This window comes from Zea mays, chromosome 4 (genome assembly GCF_902167145.1).
Source record: "Zea mays cultivar B73 chromosome 4, Zm-B73-REFERENCE-NAM-5.0, whole genome shotgun sequence".
Classification (NCBI taxonomy): Eukaryota; Viridiplantae; Streptophyta; class Magnoliopsida; order Poales; family Poaceae; genus Zea; species Zea mays.
Window position 1 is genome coordinate 142,570,440 of NC_050099.1, and position 16,626 is coordinate 142,587,065.

General features: G+C 43.1%; 1 protein-coding gene across 1 annotated transcript; it reads left to right on the plus strand.

Annotated features, from left to right (window-relative positions):
- The first annotated feature begins 5,019 nt into the window (after positions 1-5,019).
- Positions 5,020-16,216, plus strand: LOC103655563 (NADPH--cytochrome P450 reductase). Its single transcript, XM_008682295.2, has 7 exons — positions 5,020-5,100; positions 5,197-5,239; positions 14,462-14,550; positions 15,424-15,570; positions 15,660-15,737; positions 15,832-15,954; positions 16,067-16,216. The coding sequence occupies exons 1-7, from the start codon at positions 5,020-5,022 to the stop codon at positions 16,214-16,216; spliced, it is 711 nt and encodes a 236-aa protein (XP_008680517.2).
- Positions 16,217-16,626: the final 410 nt, after the last annotated feature.

Here is a 16,626-nt window from a genome sequence, read left to right on the forward strand (position 1 = left end):
TTTACATCGTACATGCTTTTAGCTTGAGTTCGAAGGTACCTGTTCATATGTCACACTTGGAAGATATTGTTAAATCACGTTTTTGAGGACCTTTGGAGGACGAAGGCCCCCAACACCATGCAAGCACACAATTCGAGCCATGTATAGTTCGGCTAACACCGCATTGTTGTAGGTGGTCTTGACTAGTATGAAATGGGCCACCTTTGTCAAACGGTCCACTACTACCCAAATGGAGTCATAACCAGTACGAGTGCGGGGCAAACCGACTATAAAGTCCATTCTGATCTCATCCCACTTCCAATGAGGAATCTGCAACGGTTGCAACAAACCTGCAGGTCTCTGATGTTCTGCTTTAATCCTCTGACAACTGTCACATACAGCCACATACTCTGCTATCTCTCTTTTTATTCCGTACCACCAGAATCTTTTCTTTATGTCTTGGTACATTTTCTCACTACCAAGATGTATAGATTATGCTATCTCATGAGCTTCCTTGAGAATCAGTTCCCGGATCGATTTGATGTCGGGAACACACAGTCTGTCCTTGAACCATACCACTCCTTCTGCATCTTCACGAAAATCCTTGCCCTTTCCATCTATGATCAGCTGCCTGATCTCGTTGATCTTCTCATCATCCTTCTGACCTTTCCTGATGTCTTTCTCTAGAGTGGGTTCCAACTCAATCGTCACTCCTTGAGTGTTGTTCAGAAATCCGAGACTCGATCTGTCGAACTCCTTCGCTAGCTCAAACGGCATTGGGTGAGCTGCCAACATATTGACTTGACTCCTCCGGCTAAGAGCATCTGCAACCACATTTGCTTTGCCTGGGTGATAATTGTGACACCCCAGGTGTCTATTTCGTGTTATGTCGGGAGATTTATCCTAATCTCATATACTCAATAAAAATTTCTATCTCTTTATCAAATTTATCTCCATTTATCAAGTTATTCATGAAAGTTTCACCATGTTTGGAATTATTCGATCTCAAGAACAGCCAAATTTGGAGCCTGTTAAAACTTTTTGTTTCTTGAAGCAAACACAAATTCGAAAGTCAATCTCGTCTCGCAACTACCATCCAGACTCATTTATTCGGACTCTCGATAATTGTTATGTTATCCAATCGGTGTCCGAATCTGCTTTCTCGATAGTCGGTCTACGTCCAAATACTTAATCCGAATCCGCATTATCTCGCAGAATCTCTTTGTGTCAACCTCTAATTAATTATTATGCAAATTGACTTGTTATCTCTATATCATCATTCATATCCATCTATCAAGTGTATTCCAAAGATTTCTCAAGGCTTGAAGCAAATATTCGTACGAAATTATAAATCCTACGCTTGCTTGAGACTGCTCGATTAAGTAAAAGAAAATTTAGAAATTCAAACAAGTTATGCAACTTCCCAAAACACTCTATATCAACTCTACAACAAAAGTTATTAAGGGTTCATGTAGAGAAAATGCCAAGAAAATATCGAGAAAATACCCCGATTGCCTTAAAAATCTATACTACTTATTAAGAATGCAAGGGTAGCCTGCCTCCTTGCGTTCTGCCGTTGGACGATCTCAGCCGCCCGTTCTATCCTTCTCTGATCTAAGCCGTCCGATCCCACACAAAATTCCCACTCTCCGATCCTGCCCACCAGCCCCGAAGCCATTGCGCCCCGAAACCATCCATGCATCGTCGTCCCTCGACGCAGACCTGCACGCGTTCGCCACCAGCCGCACGCTCGCAATCCACTTCGAACCCGTCCCCAGCTTGCGGCGCCGCCCTCCGCCAGAAAGTCTCCTCCTTCTGTCGTAGGGCCTTGAACTCGTCCGTGAAGGCGCCGAACCGCTCGAGCAGGTCGTCGTTGAGGGCGACGAGCCAGTCGTGCGCGTCGTCGAGGTCGCGGCCCATGGGGAACAGCTGCTGCCGCGTCGGGAGAATCGAAGCCCCGCCGATCACGCCGAGGGACGCGTCGGCCTTGGCGGCTGCAGCGCCGACTGGGGATTTGAATGCCGGGAAGTTGTTGTAGAAGTGGAAGTCGCGGGACGAGGGGAGCGCACGGGAGCAGGCGGAGAGGCGGGAGGCTGCGGCGGAAAGCGGGCCCGACGAGGCCTTGATGGCCACGACCGACTTGTTCTGCATCCACGGCGGTCGGCGGAGGAGGCGGCGCCGAGGCCTCATCGCCTTCCATGGCGAAATCGAGTGGGGAATAGGGCGGTTTAGGGTTTATGGGAGAGGAAAGAGGAGGGTGCGGCGGTGCCTAGAGAAAGACTGGAGGAGGAGAGCTACGGTGGACGAACTTCTAGGCCACCCCTTCGTCGCGGGAGGGCCACCATGTTGCGCCACCACCACCACCACCAACGAGTGGCTAACCAACTTCCATGACGAACTGATGACAGTCGAACACAAAGAACACTCCTGATACAGAACTCAACGAACGTGGCAACGACGAGAATAAAGACCTAATGGTGATCAACGGTCGATGCAAATCCAACTGAACATGAGGCCAGCCAAGCGAACTTGATCAGGTTTGGGAGCATAATTCAGAGGTGTCTGAATCCCGCGGCAGAGCTGGTGATCAGCTGCAGTTGCTTTGTGAGGCCGCAAAACGACCGGCTTCATGAGCCGCCCGTGGTCGCACTCGCAGGTAAACAAAACATGTAGTGGTTTGCAAACAGATTTGGGTGAATCATCAGTCCTAGGCTACGACTGCGACCTGCTCAAAGTTGAGCTCCAAGCGTCCAATGGTACAACTTACCGTGTTCATGTAATTTTTTTTTCAATTCAAATGCGTACAAAAAGTAGAATTGAACGCATATAAAATTTTTAGTTCGCACGCTCACCAGCCGCCGCCGATCGACTATGGGTGAGTTCTCTAAAACTTGTCGGATTTTGCCCTGTTATTTCAGCTGGGGAATCGGAATTCCTCCATTCCTTGTGTGTGTGTGTGTTTTTGTTGAATCACGGTTCAGGCTTTGCTTTGCTACAGGATCCATAAATAACTATGGACCGTCCATCTAGATGTCAATTACCATGTATTACCTTGTACGAGGTAATATTGTGATTATGTTTATCTTTTTTATGTTTGATTTGCTTTATATGAAAAACAACACAATGATATATATATATATATATATTTATGCTTGATCATAGCTATATATGGAAGCATTAAACAAGCGGCGGGAGAAGATCAACCAGCACTTCATCGAGCTCTCCACTGTCATCCCCGACCTCAAGAAGGTGCTGATCCAACCAACTTTATCACTATCCCCTGCGACCTACATCATCTGTTATTTTGTTCTCTGTTCCTGACGAAAATAAAATTAATTCGTGAAGGAGCTCCAAGAAAAGCTCAAGGTGCTTGAAGACGGTGGCAATGGTAATGACCAGGGCATCAAATCTATACTACTTATTAAGAATGCAAGGGTAGCCTGCCTCCTTGCGTTCTGCCGTTGGACGATCTCAGCCGCCCGTTCTATCCTTCTCTGATCTAAGCCGTCCGATCCCACACAAAATTCCCACTCTCCGATCCTGCCCACCAGCCCCGAAGCCATTGCGCCCCGAAACCATCCATGCATCGCCGTCCCTCGACGCAGACCTGCACCCGTTCGCCACCAGCCGCACGCTCGCAATCCACTTGGAACCCGTCCCCAGCCTGCGGCGCCGCCCTCCGCCAGAAAGTCTCCTCCTTCTGTCGTAGGGCCTTGAACTCGTCCGTGAAGGCGCCGAACCGCTCGAGCAGGTCGTCGTTGAGGGCGACGAGCCAGTCGTGCGCGTCGTCGAGGTCGCGGCCCATGGGGAACAGCTGCTGCCGCGTCGGGAGAATCGAAGCCCCGCCGATCACGCCGAGGGACGCGTCGGCCTTGGCGGCTGCAGCGCCGACTGGGGATTTGAATGCCGGGAAGTTGTTGTAGAAGTGGAAGTCGCGGGACGAGGGGAGCGCACGGGAGCAGGCGGAGAGGCGGGAGGCTGCGGCGGAAAGCGGGCCCGACGAGGCCTTGATGGCCACGACCGACTTGTTCTGCATCCACGGCGGAGGAGGCGGCGCCGAGGCCTCATCGCCTTCCATGGCGAAATCGAGTGGGGAATAGGGCGGTTTAGGGTTTATGGGAGAGGAAAGAGGAGGGTGCGGCGATGCCTAGAGAAAGACTGGAGGAGGAGAGCCACGGTGGACGAACTTCTAGGCCACCCCTTCGTCGCGGGAGGGCCACCATGTTGCGCCACCACCACCACCACCACCAACGAGTGGCTAACCAACTTCCATGACGAACTGATGACAGTCGAACACAAAGAACACTCCTGATACAGAACTCAACGAACGTGGCAACGACGAGAATAAAGACCTAATGGTGATCAACGGTCGATGCAAATCCAACTGAACATGAGGCCAGCCAAGCGAACTTGATCAGGTTTGGGAGCATAATTCAGAGGTGTCTGAATCCCGCGGCAGAGCTGGTGATCAGCTGCAGTTGCTTTGTGAGGCCGCAAAACGACCGGCTTCATGAGCCGCCCGTGGTCGCACTCGCAGGTAAACAAAACATGCAGTGGTTTGCAAACAGATTTGGGTGAATCATCAGTCCTAGGCTACGACTGCGACCTGCTCAAAGTTGAGCTCCAAGCGCCAATGGTACAACTTACCGTGTTCATGTAATTTTTTTTTCAATTCAAATGCGTACAAAAAGTAGAATTGAACGCATATAAAATTTTTAGTTCGCACGCTCACCAGCCGCCGCCGATCGGCTATGGGTGAGTTCTCTAAAACTTGTCGGATTTTGCCCTGTTATTTCAGCTGGGGAATCGGAATTCCTCCATTCCTTGTGTGTGTGTGTTTTTGTTGAATCACGGTTCAGGCTTTGCTTTGCTACAGGATCCATAAATAACTATGGACCGTCCATCTAGATGTCAATTACCATGTATTACCTTGTACGAGGTAATATTGTGATTATGTTTATCTTTTTTATGTTTGATTTGCTTTATATGAAAAACAACACAATGATATATATATATATTTATGCTTGATCATAGCTATATATGGAAGCATTAAACAAGCGGCGGGAGAAGATCAACCAGCACTTCATCGAGCTCTCCACTGTCATCCCCGACCTCAAGAAGGTGCTGATCCAACCAACTTTATCACTATCCCCTGCGACCTACATCATCTGTTATTTTGTTCTCTGTTCCTGACGAAAATAAAATTAATTCGTGAAGGAGCTCCAAGAAAAGCTCAAGGTGCTTGAAGACGGTGGCAATGGTAATGACCAGGGCATCAAATCCTAGGTGCTTGTCAAGAAGCCGTGCATCGTAGGGCTCGGTGAGGATGCTGGTTCCCCATCATGGGATTCGTCGGGGACATCGCCATCGAGGAATCCGCTGCTGGAGATAGAAGCCCGGTTCTCGACCAAGAACATGATGGTGAGGATCCATTGCGTGGATGGCAAGGCTGTGGTCATGAGGGTGATCACCGAGTTGGAGGAGATCCACCTTAGCATTGTCCATGCCAAATGTCATGTCATTCTAGGCTTGCACTTTGATCATAACCGTCACAGTGAAGGCAATTTTTTTTCATTTTCCGTAATTATGCCAACAATAATATATTGCTGAATTTCTTAACGACATAGTGATGTTCCTTAATTTAGAGAATAATGTTGTGATGGTCCTTAATTAATTTGGTGAATAACTGTGATGCATGTAAGGTGGGAAGAATAATATAGTGAAAATACAAACTGCCAGTACCTTTAAGAATATTGACATTATATATAAATGTGGTGTCATGCACAATGATAAGATAAGATGTTTCTGTTTAGCCCAAGTAATGGTTAAATAGTAAATGACTGATGTGTATTCTTGTTAAAAAATTGCAGCAGGCTATGAAGTGCTATACCATGGAGAGGTTGGCAGATATTTACAAGATGTACTGCTAGAGGGGTTTGCATAGCTCAACAAATTCTGATGATTTGAGTGGTTATCTAGAAAAATATTAAGATGTCTGTATGAAAAATATTTTAGGTAAGATATGACTTCTTGGGCAATATTTTTCTCTTGCCATATCATTTCACACCAATAATTTGGGCGATGCCACAGTTTCGGAGCACCTAATTCATCTGTGATAGACACATTTTCTAGCCAATCACATTTTGATTGTGCCATTGTGGTGTCTGGTTTTTTCACCTTAAAAGTTGTGTCTACCGCACTTTGCTATAATTTATTGTAGCAAAATGTGCTAGGTATTTAAACAAGCTAACTATTTCAATTTGTATGCCTTGCAGATCAGGGGCATTTTGAGTGGATGCCCTTTGAAATTCTGAATACATGCTCTCGAATTGGTACATTCAACATATAGCTGCCTTTTCAGGGAATGCATCACAAGGTGGTACTACATATGTTCATTGTAAAGCTGGAAGAGGACAAAGCATGTTGGGCTTGTTCTCCATTCTCTAACTCGTCGATCCGAAAGAAGCACTTCCGACCTCGCCGGTAAAACTCTCGATTATTGCTTCCATGTGCTAAACAAATGTCCACGCCGAGTTCAATATGAAGTGTAACGAAAACCCCTCTGATTTTGGATTGATAGTATCCTGATTTATCCTACAGTACCCCGATCTACATAGTCAAATCCAATGTGTAATCTCTAACTGGCAAGTTGTATGAATGTAATACCCAAAAATGTATAAATGGAAGGTATAGTTAACCTTCTTATTTGGAGTGTCATATATTCATCATAACAAGAGCATGCCTATAATTGGGAACGATTAATTAAAAAAACAAAAGATACAAAAAAATGGAATATGCATCATATTGGGATTTTATTGTGTGTGTATATAAATATAATGTGAAAAGAAATATATTAAACTCCAAAGTGGAATTTAGGATCTAAGAGAAATTCAAGAATTTTAAAAAAAAGATTTAAAAATAAGTAAATTATTCCTCCCACAATTGAATAATAGGAAGGAAAATAAATAAAAATTATTGCAAATAGTAGTATTTATAATCACATTAGGATTATGTTGGATATTGGAAATCTGGAATTCAAAACATTTGAATTTAGCTTGAACCTTTGGATTTGGGAAAAGGAAATAGAAAATAAAATGAAAAGAAGAAAAGGTCAAACCTGCGCTTCCTGGGCCGAATGGCGCTCGCGGCCCACGCCTCCCTCCTGCAGGTTTCTCGCTGGCCGCTCCCGTGTTCCTCTGCCGTGTGGGTCACGCTGGCCAGCCATCACCGCTGCAACTGTGCGGGAGACCCCGCATGTCAGTGATGCTGCCGTACTCCGCGCGAAGACCTCCGTCGTCGATCGTTGCAACAGATTCCGCGAGTTCCGCGGCTGGGCCTCCACGATTTGCTCGCCCGACGTGCCTATAAGGTCGGGAGGGACTTCTTCCCTTGGAATTTAGTAGATGCGTTCTCACCTTCGCTAGAATCGCCACCACGAAGACTGCTCTTGCGCTGTGCGGAACCGTGAGCAAAGAGAGAGAGAGAACGGATGGTGGTTCTGCTGGCCCCTGCAGCCGAAGATCACCGTGTCTGTGCCGATCGGGGAGAAAGGAAGCGAGACGCATGGGGCCGCCGCACAGGGCCTCGTCTGCGTAGGCATGCCCGCCTGGTTGCGGTCCGCCCAAGCCATAGCCGGTGATGAGCAAGCTCATCCGCCCGAGGCCGGAATACTTCATCAATTCGACGCCGGTGAGTTGTTCTGTTTGGTGTCCTACTGGTTCGATGAGTCGCGATGCGCAGGGTAGTATTTGCTTGTGCGGGTGTGCTACTAGAACCTGCGTGGGGATGCCCGGCGCTAGTCTCCATCGTAGGTCACGGCGCCGCTGTGGCTAGCTGCCTCGAGTGGACGTTGGGTGGAAGATGATGCCTACGTCGTTAATCAGCAATTGTGCGGCCAAGATTAGACCAAAGGGTAATAACGTGTGAGTCGTTGATCAAAACTCCAGCGGCTGGGATTGAATCTGGATTTTTCCCTGGGTCGGTAAGTTCGAGTCCATCCGATGGCAATCGTAGGGTCAGGATTAGATCTCAGTACTTTAAATCAAGACCATCGATCCTCGATCCATGGGCGACCAGAGTGTACCGTTTCATTGTTAGGATGAATCTAATCGTAGCCCTAGATTCCTGATCGTGCGGCCAGCGCGATCCGATACCCCTTCGGCCTGGATATTTTTCTAAAGAACCCTCGGACTTTAGTGAAATCAACCCGCCGTCCTAGATCACTGTGCGCTGTGTCTTAGGAGTTTTACTCCGTAGCCCCTGCGTTTTCTATTTATTGAGGCCTAGTCCAGAGCTGTTTTAATTTGATTAAATGAATTGAGAATTTGATTTTTAATATGAAAATAAACCCTATAACTTGTTCAATTCATAGAAAAGTCATATGAAGTCCAAATTTATTCATTCCAGTTTCTATAATTTTATAATATTATTGTTTATCATCTAGTGTCTCTGTTTTGACATGAAAACCATATTAAAATGTATATCTCGATTAATCTTATATCAAATACATAAAACCTTAGGAAATTCGTATCTCCTCCGTTTTAACTCCGATTTGATCCGTTCAAGTTGCGTTAGTATCGTAGCGGTGCATAGATTATTATTACGCAGTTTATTCTTATGTTTGGTGTGATGTTAATTTTGCCTATACATGTATGTCTGTATTGCTACGTTTAGCGGTGAGAACACGTGTCATCTGAAGATCATCCTGGTACCTGGAATCTCAAGTCCCAGGCAAGTTGTGCCCTTGATCACTTCTTTTTACCCACTCATGTTCTAATTAATCATAATGATCTGCATAGGTTAATTTTGATGGGACCCAATAGGTTACCCTAGTTTGTCTATCTTTATACCTTGTTTACCACTTAACTTTTTGGGTAGTACTTGCTAGTGCTTTATGTGGTTTTGGGTATGAAGATACATTATTCATGATTATACTTTTGTTATCCGTTGATATTTACTGTTCATGTCAAGATCATTAATGTTAATTGGAACATAGAGCTTAACTTGAGAACCACGTGCCACCACAAGGGTTTAATGGGACGCCCTTGGCTGACTAATTAGGAAAGCTAGTGGAGGACTACCTTACCCGAAAGGGGCAAGGGCAGTAGGGGAGTGGTCAGTGTAGGGAGGCCCTCGGGAGGATTTTGCTGCGATGGCAGTCCTGCAAGGGATTCCTGCATTGGAGCTTCCTATAAACTGTAGCGGGTTTTCTGAAGCTAGTGGAACTTTGTAAAGGCCTCGTAGTGTTACCCTGCCTCGCCTCCTCGGTAGAGGTGTATGGGAAGTCGCGATCCCTTGGCAGATGGGTAACATGACTTGTGGGTAAAGGGTACCACCTCTGCAGAGTGTAAAACTGGTATACTAGCCGAGCTCACGGTCATGAGCAGCTCAGGACTCTCTGATGATTAATTTATGGAACTAAATTCAATTTGTCATATGCATTGCATCGCAGGTGATGATGTTACTTTTGTTCTACTACTTAATTGGGTTGGTATTTACTTATACTTAGTAACTGCTAATAAAATTTTGACCAACTTTAAAAGCAATGCTCAGCTCTAACCATCCTCTTTGGTAAGCCTTACACTTCACGTGAGCTCCCACCTTTGGCGAGTTCATGCACATTATTCCCCACAACTTGTTGAGCGATGAACGTATGTGAGCTCACTCTTGCTGTCTCACACCCCCCCACAGGTCAAGAGCAGGTACCACAGGATGAGGCGCTTGGAGGATGCTGTGACGAGTTCGTGAGAGGTCTAGGTCGTCGTCTCCCAGTCAACTTTGGGTTGCTGGACCGTTGTCTCCATATAATGTAATTATTTATTTATTTTGTACAAAACTCTGATTATATAGTAAAGATGTGACATTCGATCCTGTGCCATGTATCATCATATGTGTGAGATTTGGTCCCAGCACACCTGGTGATTATGTTCGCGCCCGGGTTTTGGACCCCTAAAATCCGGGTGTTACAATGAACCTATTTATTTGTGAATTTTTTAGTATCTTTGAATTACTTGGTGGTAAAATGCATGATTAGTAGCTACATGTAAAGATATCCAGCTTGCGAAATTCATAGAAAATTTTTAAGTGGAGTTTAAATATGCATTATATGTATGGTGGTTGGTATAGGGTGAAGTAAAGGGAGAATGGTTGGAGAAGAGGAGAAATAGGGTGATGAATGAAAGAGGGGGATATTAAAAAATGAATAGAAAGTACGAATAGGGGGAGATGATAGGGGGAATGGTTGGAATCATCCTAAGGATGGAAACATGTAGCAGAGCCCATCGCACACCGGACCTTCCTTGACACCACCCCCGAGACCGCGTCGTCGAGCCCCATCCTCGCTTCCCACCCTCCTGCCCATTATATAACACTGATTGCTGAGTTTCTTTCTATTTCAAAAATCATAATACTTGCATTCATAATAACATTTGATGCATTAATGTATATATTTTTATTTTTATATGCATGCTTTTGATCTTCTTGACATGTTAAAGAAGGAAACAGAAATGCTTCTAGCTGTAAAGGAAAGTAAGGCAAATGTAATGCTATTGATAGTGATTTAGTAATTTATTATCTATAGTATCTTAGTTCAATTATTTTCAATAAACATTTTTTTATTCTTCAGAGAACGTCGGAGGAGCTATACTACTATATTAAGGCTGCAAGGGTGAACTCGCCAATGGTGTTTAAGGTATAATCAAATCTCTTCAAAATGTAAGCAGGGACTATAGCCCAAAGCCCCAAATCGAATTAATTTGGGGCTTTGGGCTATAGTGGCAATTAATTTTTATCCTTAAGAACATTGATTAGACTTATTACAAATTTCTGGCTAGCATGCATTTTATTATAGAAAATATATCATAGTAGTGTTGAGGATGGATTGGTGTCTTTCAATCTAATCTAATTATTATTGGTTCATGGCAATTATTATATGCTTCTTTAATTCTTCCTGTGTGAATTTGAGTTAGGTCTATCAAGTCTGTTCTATTGCTCGTAGCTCACATTTTTGTATTCCATGGCCAGATTGATCTCCATGAAGCTCGTCAAAACATTGAACATCATGAATCCCTAGAGAATATATTTCGCGTTGTCCTTGAAACTGCTGCTCAGGCCCATGTTAGTCTGTGCATTTGTTAGTCTGCTCAGGTCCATGCTAAACTGCTGCTCAGCCCCATATTTGCCCTCGTTAGCCTGTGCATTTATTAACTGTCATTATTTACTAGACATGATTTTTTATCCCCTGAGGCATCTGGCAACATATGTTAAAATTGATTCATTTCTGTGTACTAATACAATCTGTTGTCAATCAGAGGTGAAATGATATATTCTAGCATGGATGGCTTGATGAACCCTCGGGCAAACACCGATGCTCTACATGGTATTCAGCAGTGTTTACAAGTCGTCCGACTAATCGCGATTAGTCGCGATTAGTCGGGCTGGTCGCCTGGAAGAGGGCGATTAGGAGGACGACGCGATTAGGGTTTCTAGTCGTCCTAGTCGTCCGACTAGTCGTCGACCTGGGCGATTAGTCGTCTGGTCAAACACTTCCTGGTCGTTTTTGGCGTTGTAGCTGGGCTTCACTCTGGTTTTTGGCCCATCTACAGTAGCCCGCCCCTCCAAAAACCCTCCCAGCCACCAGGACCCCTCCCAGCCGCCAGAAACCCTACTCCTCTCCTCTGTCCTCTCTAGTTTCTGCCGACGTCTCTGCTCCAGCCTCCAAGTGCTCCAGCCAGCAGGTAATGCAGTTTGGATGCTCTAGCGCGATTTGTTTGGATGCTGATCTGCTCTAGGTAGCAGCCAGCAGATTCCTGCTGTACTTTTTACTGAATTACTGCAAGTAATTATGCCAATAATACTTTCAGTTTGGACTTCGGACTTTGGATGGATTCTGTTTTACACTTTTACTGAATTACTGCTAGTCTGCTACTAATTATGCCTATATTATTGCAGAAATACAATGTTTATATAGTTATATACATATACATATGTCCTTAAATCTATAGGACGACTAACGGACGCCCAGAGGTTGACCAGGACCGATTAGGTCGACTAATCGTCGCCCTAATCGCGATTAGTCGCCTGGTCGCCCCTCTCACTCGACCAGCTGGTCGCCCGACTTGTAAACATTGGTATTCAAGATGATTATAGTCTTACAATATCAGATTACCTTGGTTCTTATATGTCATGCTACCAATCAATACAAACAGAACTTCAAGGTGGGATGAACCTAAATGGCTCAAAGCTGAGCTTTCCTGCTATTTTTAGCTATCACATATAGACTTATATATGATGAAGATTCCAAATCAGATATTGCCTTATTTTGTCATCTGTAATGGAGAACTTACATCGTTTTATTAACTGTTTGTATTGTTCCTACAGGGCATAACTGTGCTGAATCATTTTATTAACTGTTTTTTATGGTGAAAAATTGCAATGCATGAATCTCAACGTAATGATGTTTCTTTCCCATTTATTTTGTAGTAGTTCTTTGCACTTCTTGGCGTCAAACAATGATTGTGGACTTAGAGGCTTTGGCATGGAATTTTTTTAAATATGTAACCACTTTAGTTTTGCTAGGCCTGTGAACTTAAGCCTATAGCATTGTCTATTTCTAATGCTGGAAATGTGGCATAGCTTGTTAAATTTCCAATTTCCTGTCTATTTCCTGCGCCCACCCTCATCCAGGTGAGTTTGCCTTATGTTTACCATTTCTCTTGTGTTGTAGCAGTTCTTGTGCAATGGTCGAACCTTGTTGTTGATACAATTAGTTAGTTCCTGTTGCTATCTGCAAAATTGTAGCTGCTCAAATCTGCTTTGCATTTATATTGTGTTCTTTTATAATGCTCCTGTAGAAGAATCGCCTCCTACCGGCTGTCACTGGGAGCAGTAGTCTAAAAAGTACAGCTTTGCCGTACATCTCCTGTTCCTGTGTTGTTGCTGCCCACAAGTTGTTGTAGGATTTCATAAAGTATCCAACCGATCTGACCATGGAAAGTGCAATGATGAATTGATCTTCCTGCGCTTCCATTGTTTTGGAAGTTAATGTAATCTTTAATGTGCCCACCTATCCAACGTTCTCTGAAAGACAAGTTGCATTCATATTGTGTTCTTTTATAATGCTGTAGAAATACACTAAAAAGTTCCTGATCTGTTCTCTGCATAATATGTTCGGGTATTATAATGGTAGGGAAATCCTCTCATTTCTTGAGCATGCATAACCATGACCACACAGCCATGGTTGAACCTTGTTGTTGATACAATTAGTTAGTTCCTGTTCCTAACTGAAAAATTGTAGCCGCTCAAATCTAATTTGCGGTCATATTGTGTTCTTTTATAATGCTGCAGAAATACACTCAAAAGTATGTGATCCGTTCTTTGTATATTGTGTTCTTTTATTTATAATGGTGGGGAGATCCTCTCATTTCTTGAGCATACATAACCATGACCACACAGCCATAGTCGAACCTTGTTGTTGATACAATTAGTTAGTTCCTGTTCCTAACTGAAAAATTATAGCTGCTCAAATCTACTTTGCGGTCATATTGTGTTCTTTTATAATGCTGTAGAAATACACTCAAAAGTATGTGATCTGTTCTCTGCATAATGTGTTATTTATTTATAATGTTGCAGAAATCCTCTCAGTTCTTGAGCATGCATAACCATGACCAGCCAGCCATGGTCGAACCGTGCTGCTGCTAATACAATTACTTAGTTCCTATTGCTAACTGAAAAATTGTAGCTTCTCAAATCTGCTTTGCGTTCATATTGTGTTCTTTTATAATGCTATTGAAATACACTAAAAAGTATGTGATCTATTCTCTGCATAATGTGTTTTTTATTTATAATGTTGCAGAAATCCTCTCAGTTCTTGAGCATGCATAACCATGACCAGCCAGCCATGGTCAAACCTTGTTGCTGCTAATACAATTACTTAGTTCCTATTGCTAACTGAAAACTTGTAGCTGCTCAAATCTGCTTTGCGTTCATATTGTGTTCTTTTATAATGCTGTTGAAATACACTCAAAAGTATGTGATCTATTCTCTGCATAATGTGTTTTTTTATTTATAATGTTGCAGAAATCCTCTCAGTTCTTAAGCATGCATAACCATGACCAGCCAGCCATGGTCGAACCTTGTTGCTGCTAATACAATTACTTAGTTCCTATTGCTAACTGAAAAATTGTAGCTGCTCAAATCTGCTTTGCGTTCATATTGTGTTCTTTTATAATGTTGTTGAAATACATTCAAGATTACCTGATATGTTCTCTACATAATGTATTCTTTTATTTATAATGCTGCAGAAATCCTCTCAGTTCTTGAGCATGCATAACCATTACCAGCCAGCCATGGTCGAACTTTGCTAACTATATTTTTCAAAAACTGCAAGAAAACATCTGGGCTTTTGCTAGGTTTTTTCTATTTCACCTTATAAGTTGAAACCTTCTGCTATGGAAACATAACTTTACTAATTGTTCTGATCCAGAAAGATTACATCGACAAAAACTGATTTTCGACGAAGGGAAGGCGTGCAGCGAGCTCGTGAGCTTTTCTGATTCCAGTGGCTCTTCACAGGTAAGAGCCCCAGAGGGTTTATACTCGTTCCATTGATTCAATTTGTCTTCTTCCAGTTAAAATTTAGCAAAATGGATGAGGATAAGTTGATTCTGTGGTTGGATTAATCAGCGCAAGGGTACTACACAAGGAACAGTTAGGATTTTGCTTCTTTGTTTATATGGATTTTGCTAGGCTTTTCTATTTCACCTTATAAGTTGAAACCTTCTGATATGGAAACATAACTTTACTAACTGTTATGTGGTTGGATTAATCAGCGCAAGGGTACTAGATGTGATTGGATGGAGGTAATCTATTACTTTGAACTAGATGTGATTGGATGGGTTATACAATTGTAACTACTGAACTTGTAGGTTTAGCCAATGTAGACATTTTATCTAGCTAGGGACTCGACTACATTTCTGATATATATTCAAAACATGGTTTCTTTCTTCCATCTCGTGCTTGATTCTTGTTAACTTTCCAGTAGGATATCATTATGTATGTGAATTCGCCAGGAGGGTCAGTGACAGCTGGTAATACCTTATCTAACATAGTATGTTTGCGTTAGTTGCTTCAATTAGTGCTAATGGATTTTCCGTTTTCTATTAGGAATGGCTATATTTGTGAACATAAAAATTAGTAATCTGGAGAGGCCTCTTGACAACTTATGTCTCAGTAGGATGGCTCCCACTAGAATTCATGTAACATGTGCATTAGTTTATGGGCCTTCACCAACAGGAAGGATCCACCAAGGAGTTTGTTCAACATGGATGAAGGTAGGCTCTTGTAAAAATTCCTTTTTGGTCATTGAGCTCCTGAATTTCCAGCAATAACGAAGTTCCTAATAGTCTGATTTGTTATTCTTTGATTTGATCATATGCTTGACATAATACAATTCTTCTGGAATATAGCGAAGAATGCAGTTGGGCTCCCATCTTTGTGAGGCAGTCAAATTTCAAGTTACCTGATGATCCGTCCACTCCTATTATCATGATTGGTCCTGGGACAGGGCTGGCTCCTTTTAGAGGCTTCTTGCAGGTTTGTTTTCCAAGAATCCAGTGGGTCTGTATTTGCAAGGCTGCTTGAGAGTAGTTTAACTTATTCCTGCACTCCCTCCCTCCTGGCAGGAAAGGTTAGCATTGAAACAATCTGGGGCAGAATTGGGCACTTCAATCCTTTTCTTTGGATGCAGGAACCGTAATATGGTAAGGGTCGCTGGTTATGGGCACATTTGATTGTGTTATTGTTGTGTTTATTAGCAAAAATTGATGGAATTTGTTCTGAATTACCACCCTTTAGGACTACATATATGAAGATGAGTTGCAAACTTTCCTTGAGGAGGGGGCGCTTTCTGAGCTAATTGTTGCATTCTCTCGGGAAGGGCCAACAAAAGAATATGTGCAGCATAAGATGGTGGAAAAGGTCAGATACAACATACACCCTTCCTTAATATACTGTCACTTTTCAAGTGTTTCGAGTATTCAATGTCCACTAGAAGATGTGCTCAACTAGATTTACTTCTTTTTGTTACCAGGCCACAAAAATTTGGAACGTCATCTCAAATGGTGGTTACTTATATGTTTGCGGTGATGCCAAGGGAATGGCTACAGATGTACACAAAATGCTTCGTACAATAGTCCAAGAGCAGGTAGATGACAACCGCAATTCATCATCTAATACGTGACTATAAACTTCATACAATAGTTTTGGAATGAAGCGTGCCATTGATAATATACTGAAATGAGTTGATCAGTGCAATTCTTTGACATCTAGCCGAGAATTTTTGTTTGGTTATCGATAATTCACTCTCATTCATATGAGATATTGTGCTCTGCCTATTTATTGATAGCTGACACTGGTCACCCAGGAGCACGAGATGAGCGCGTTGATGTACTTAGTACTGTGAAATCAAACTGGAGGAGGCTGCAATTCTGCATTACACCTACAAAAAATTCTCAAACCTAACCTCAAGGAGGGATAGATGTGGCTGCAAACCAACTAAAGAAGATGTGAAGCAATGTTTTATCTTGGAATTTGACCGTTTGGTGAGCTAGCTTTTCTTTCTTTTGTTGTATCTGTATATCATCTATTGTT

Coding starts and splice junctions, on each gene's coding strand:
- LOC103655563 (XM_008682295.2), top strand. CDS start 5,020: ATGGAAGCATTAAACAAGCGGCGGGAGAAGATCAACCAGCACTTCATC. Junction 15,571..15,659: donor CTTTTAGAGGCTTCTTGCAG/GTTTGTTTTCCA, acceptor CCCTCCTGGCAG/GAAAGGTTAGCATTGAAACA. Junction 15,738..15,831: donor GATGCAGGAACCGTAATATG/GTAAGGGTCGCT, acceptor ACCACCCTTTAG/GACTACATATATGAAGATGA.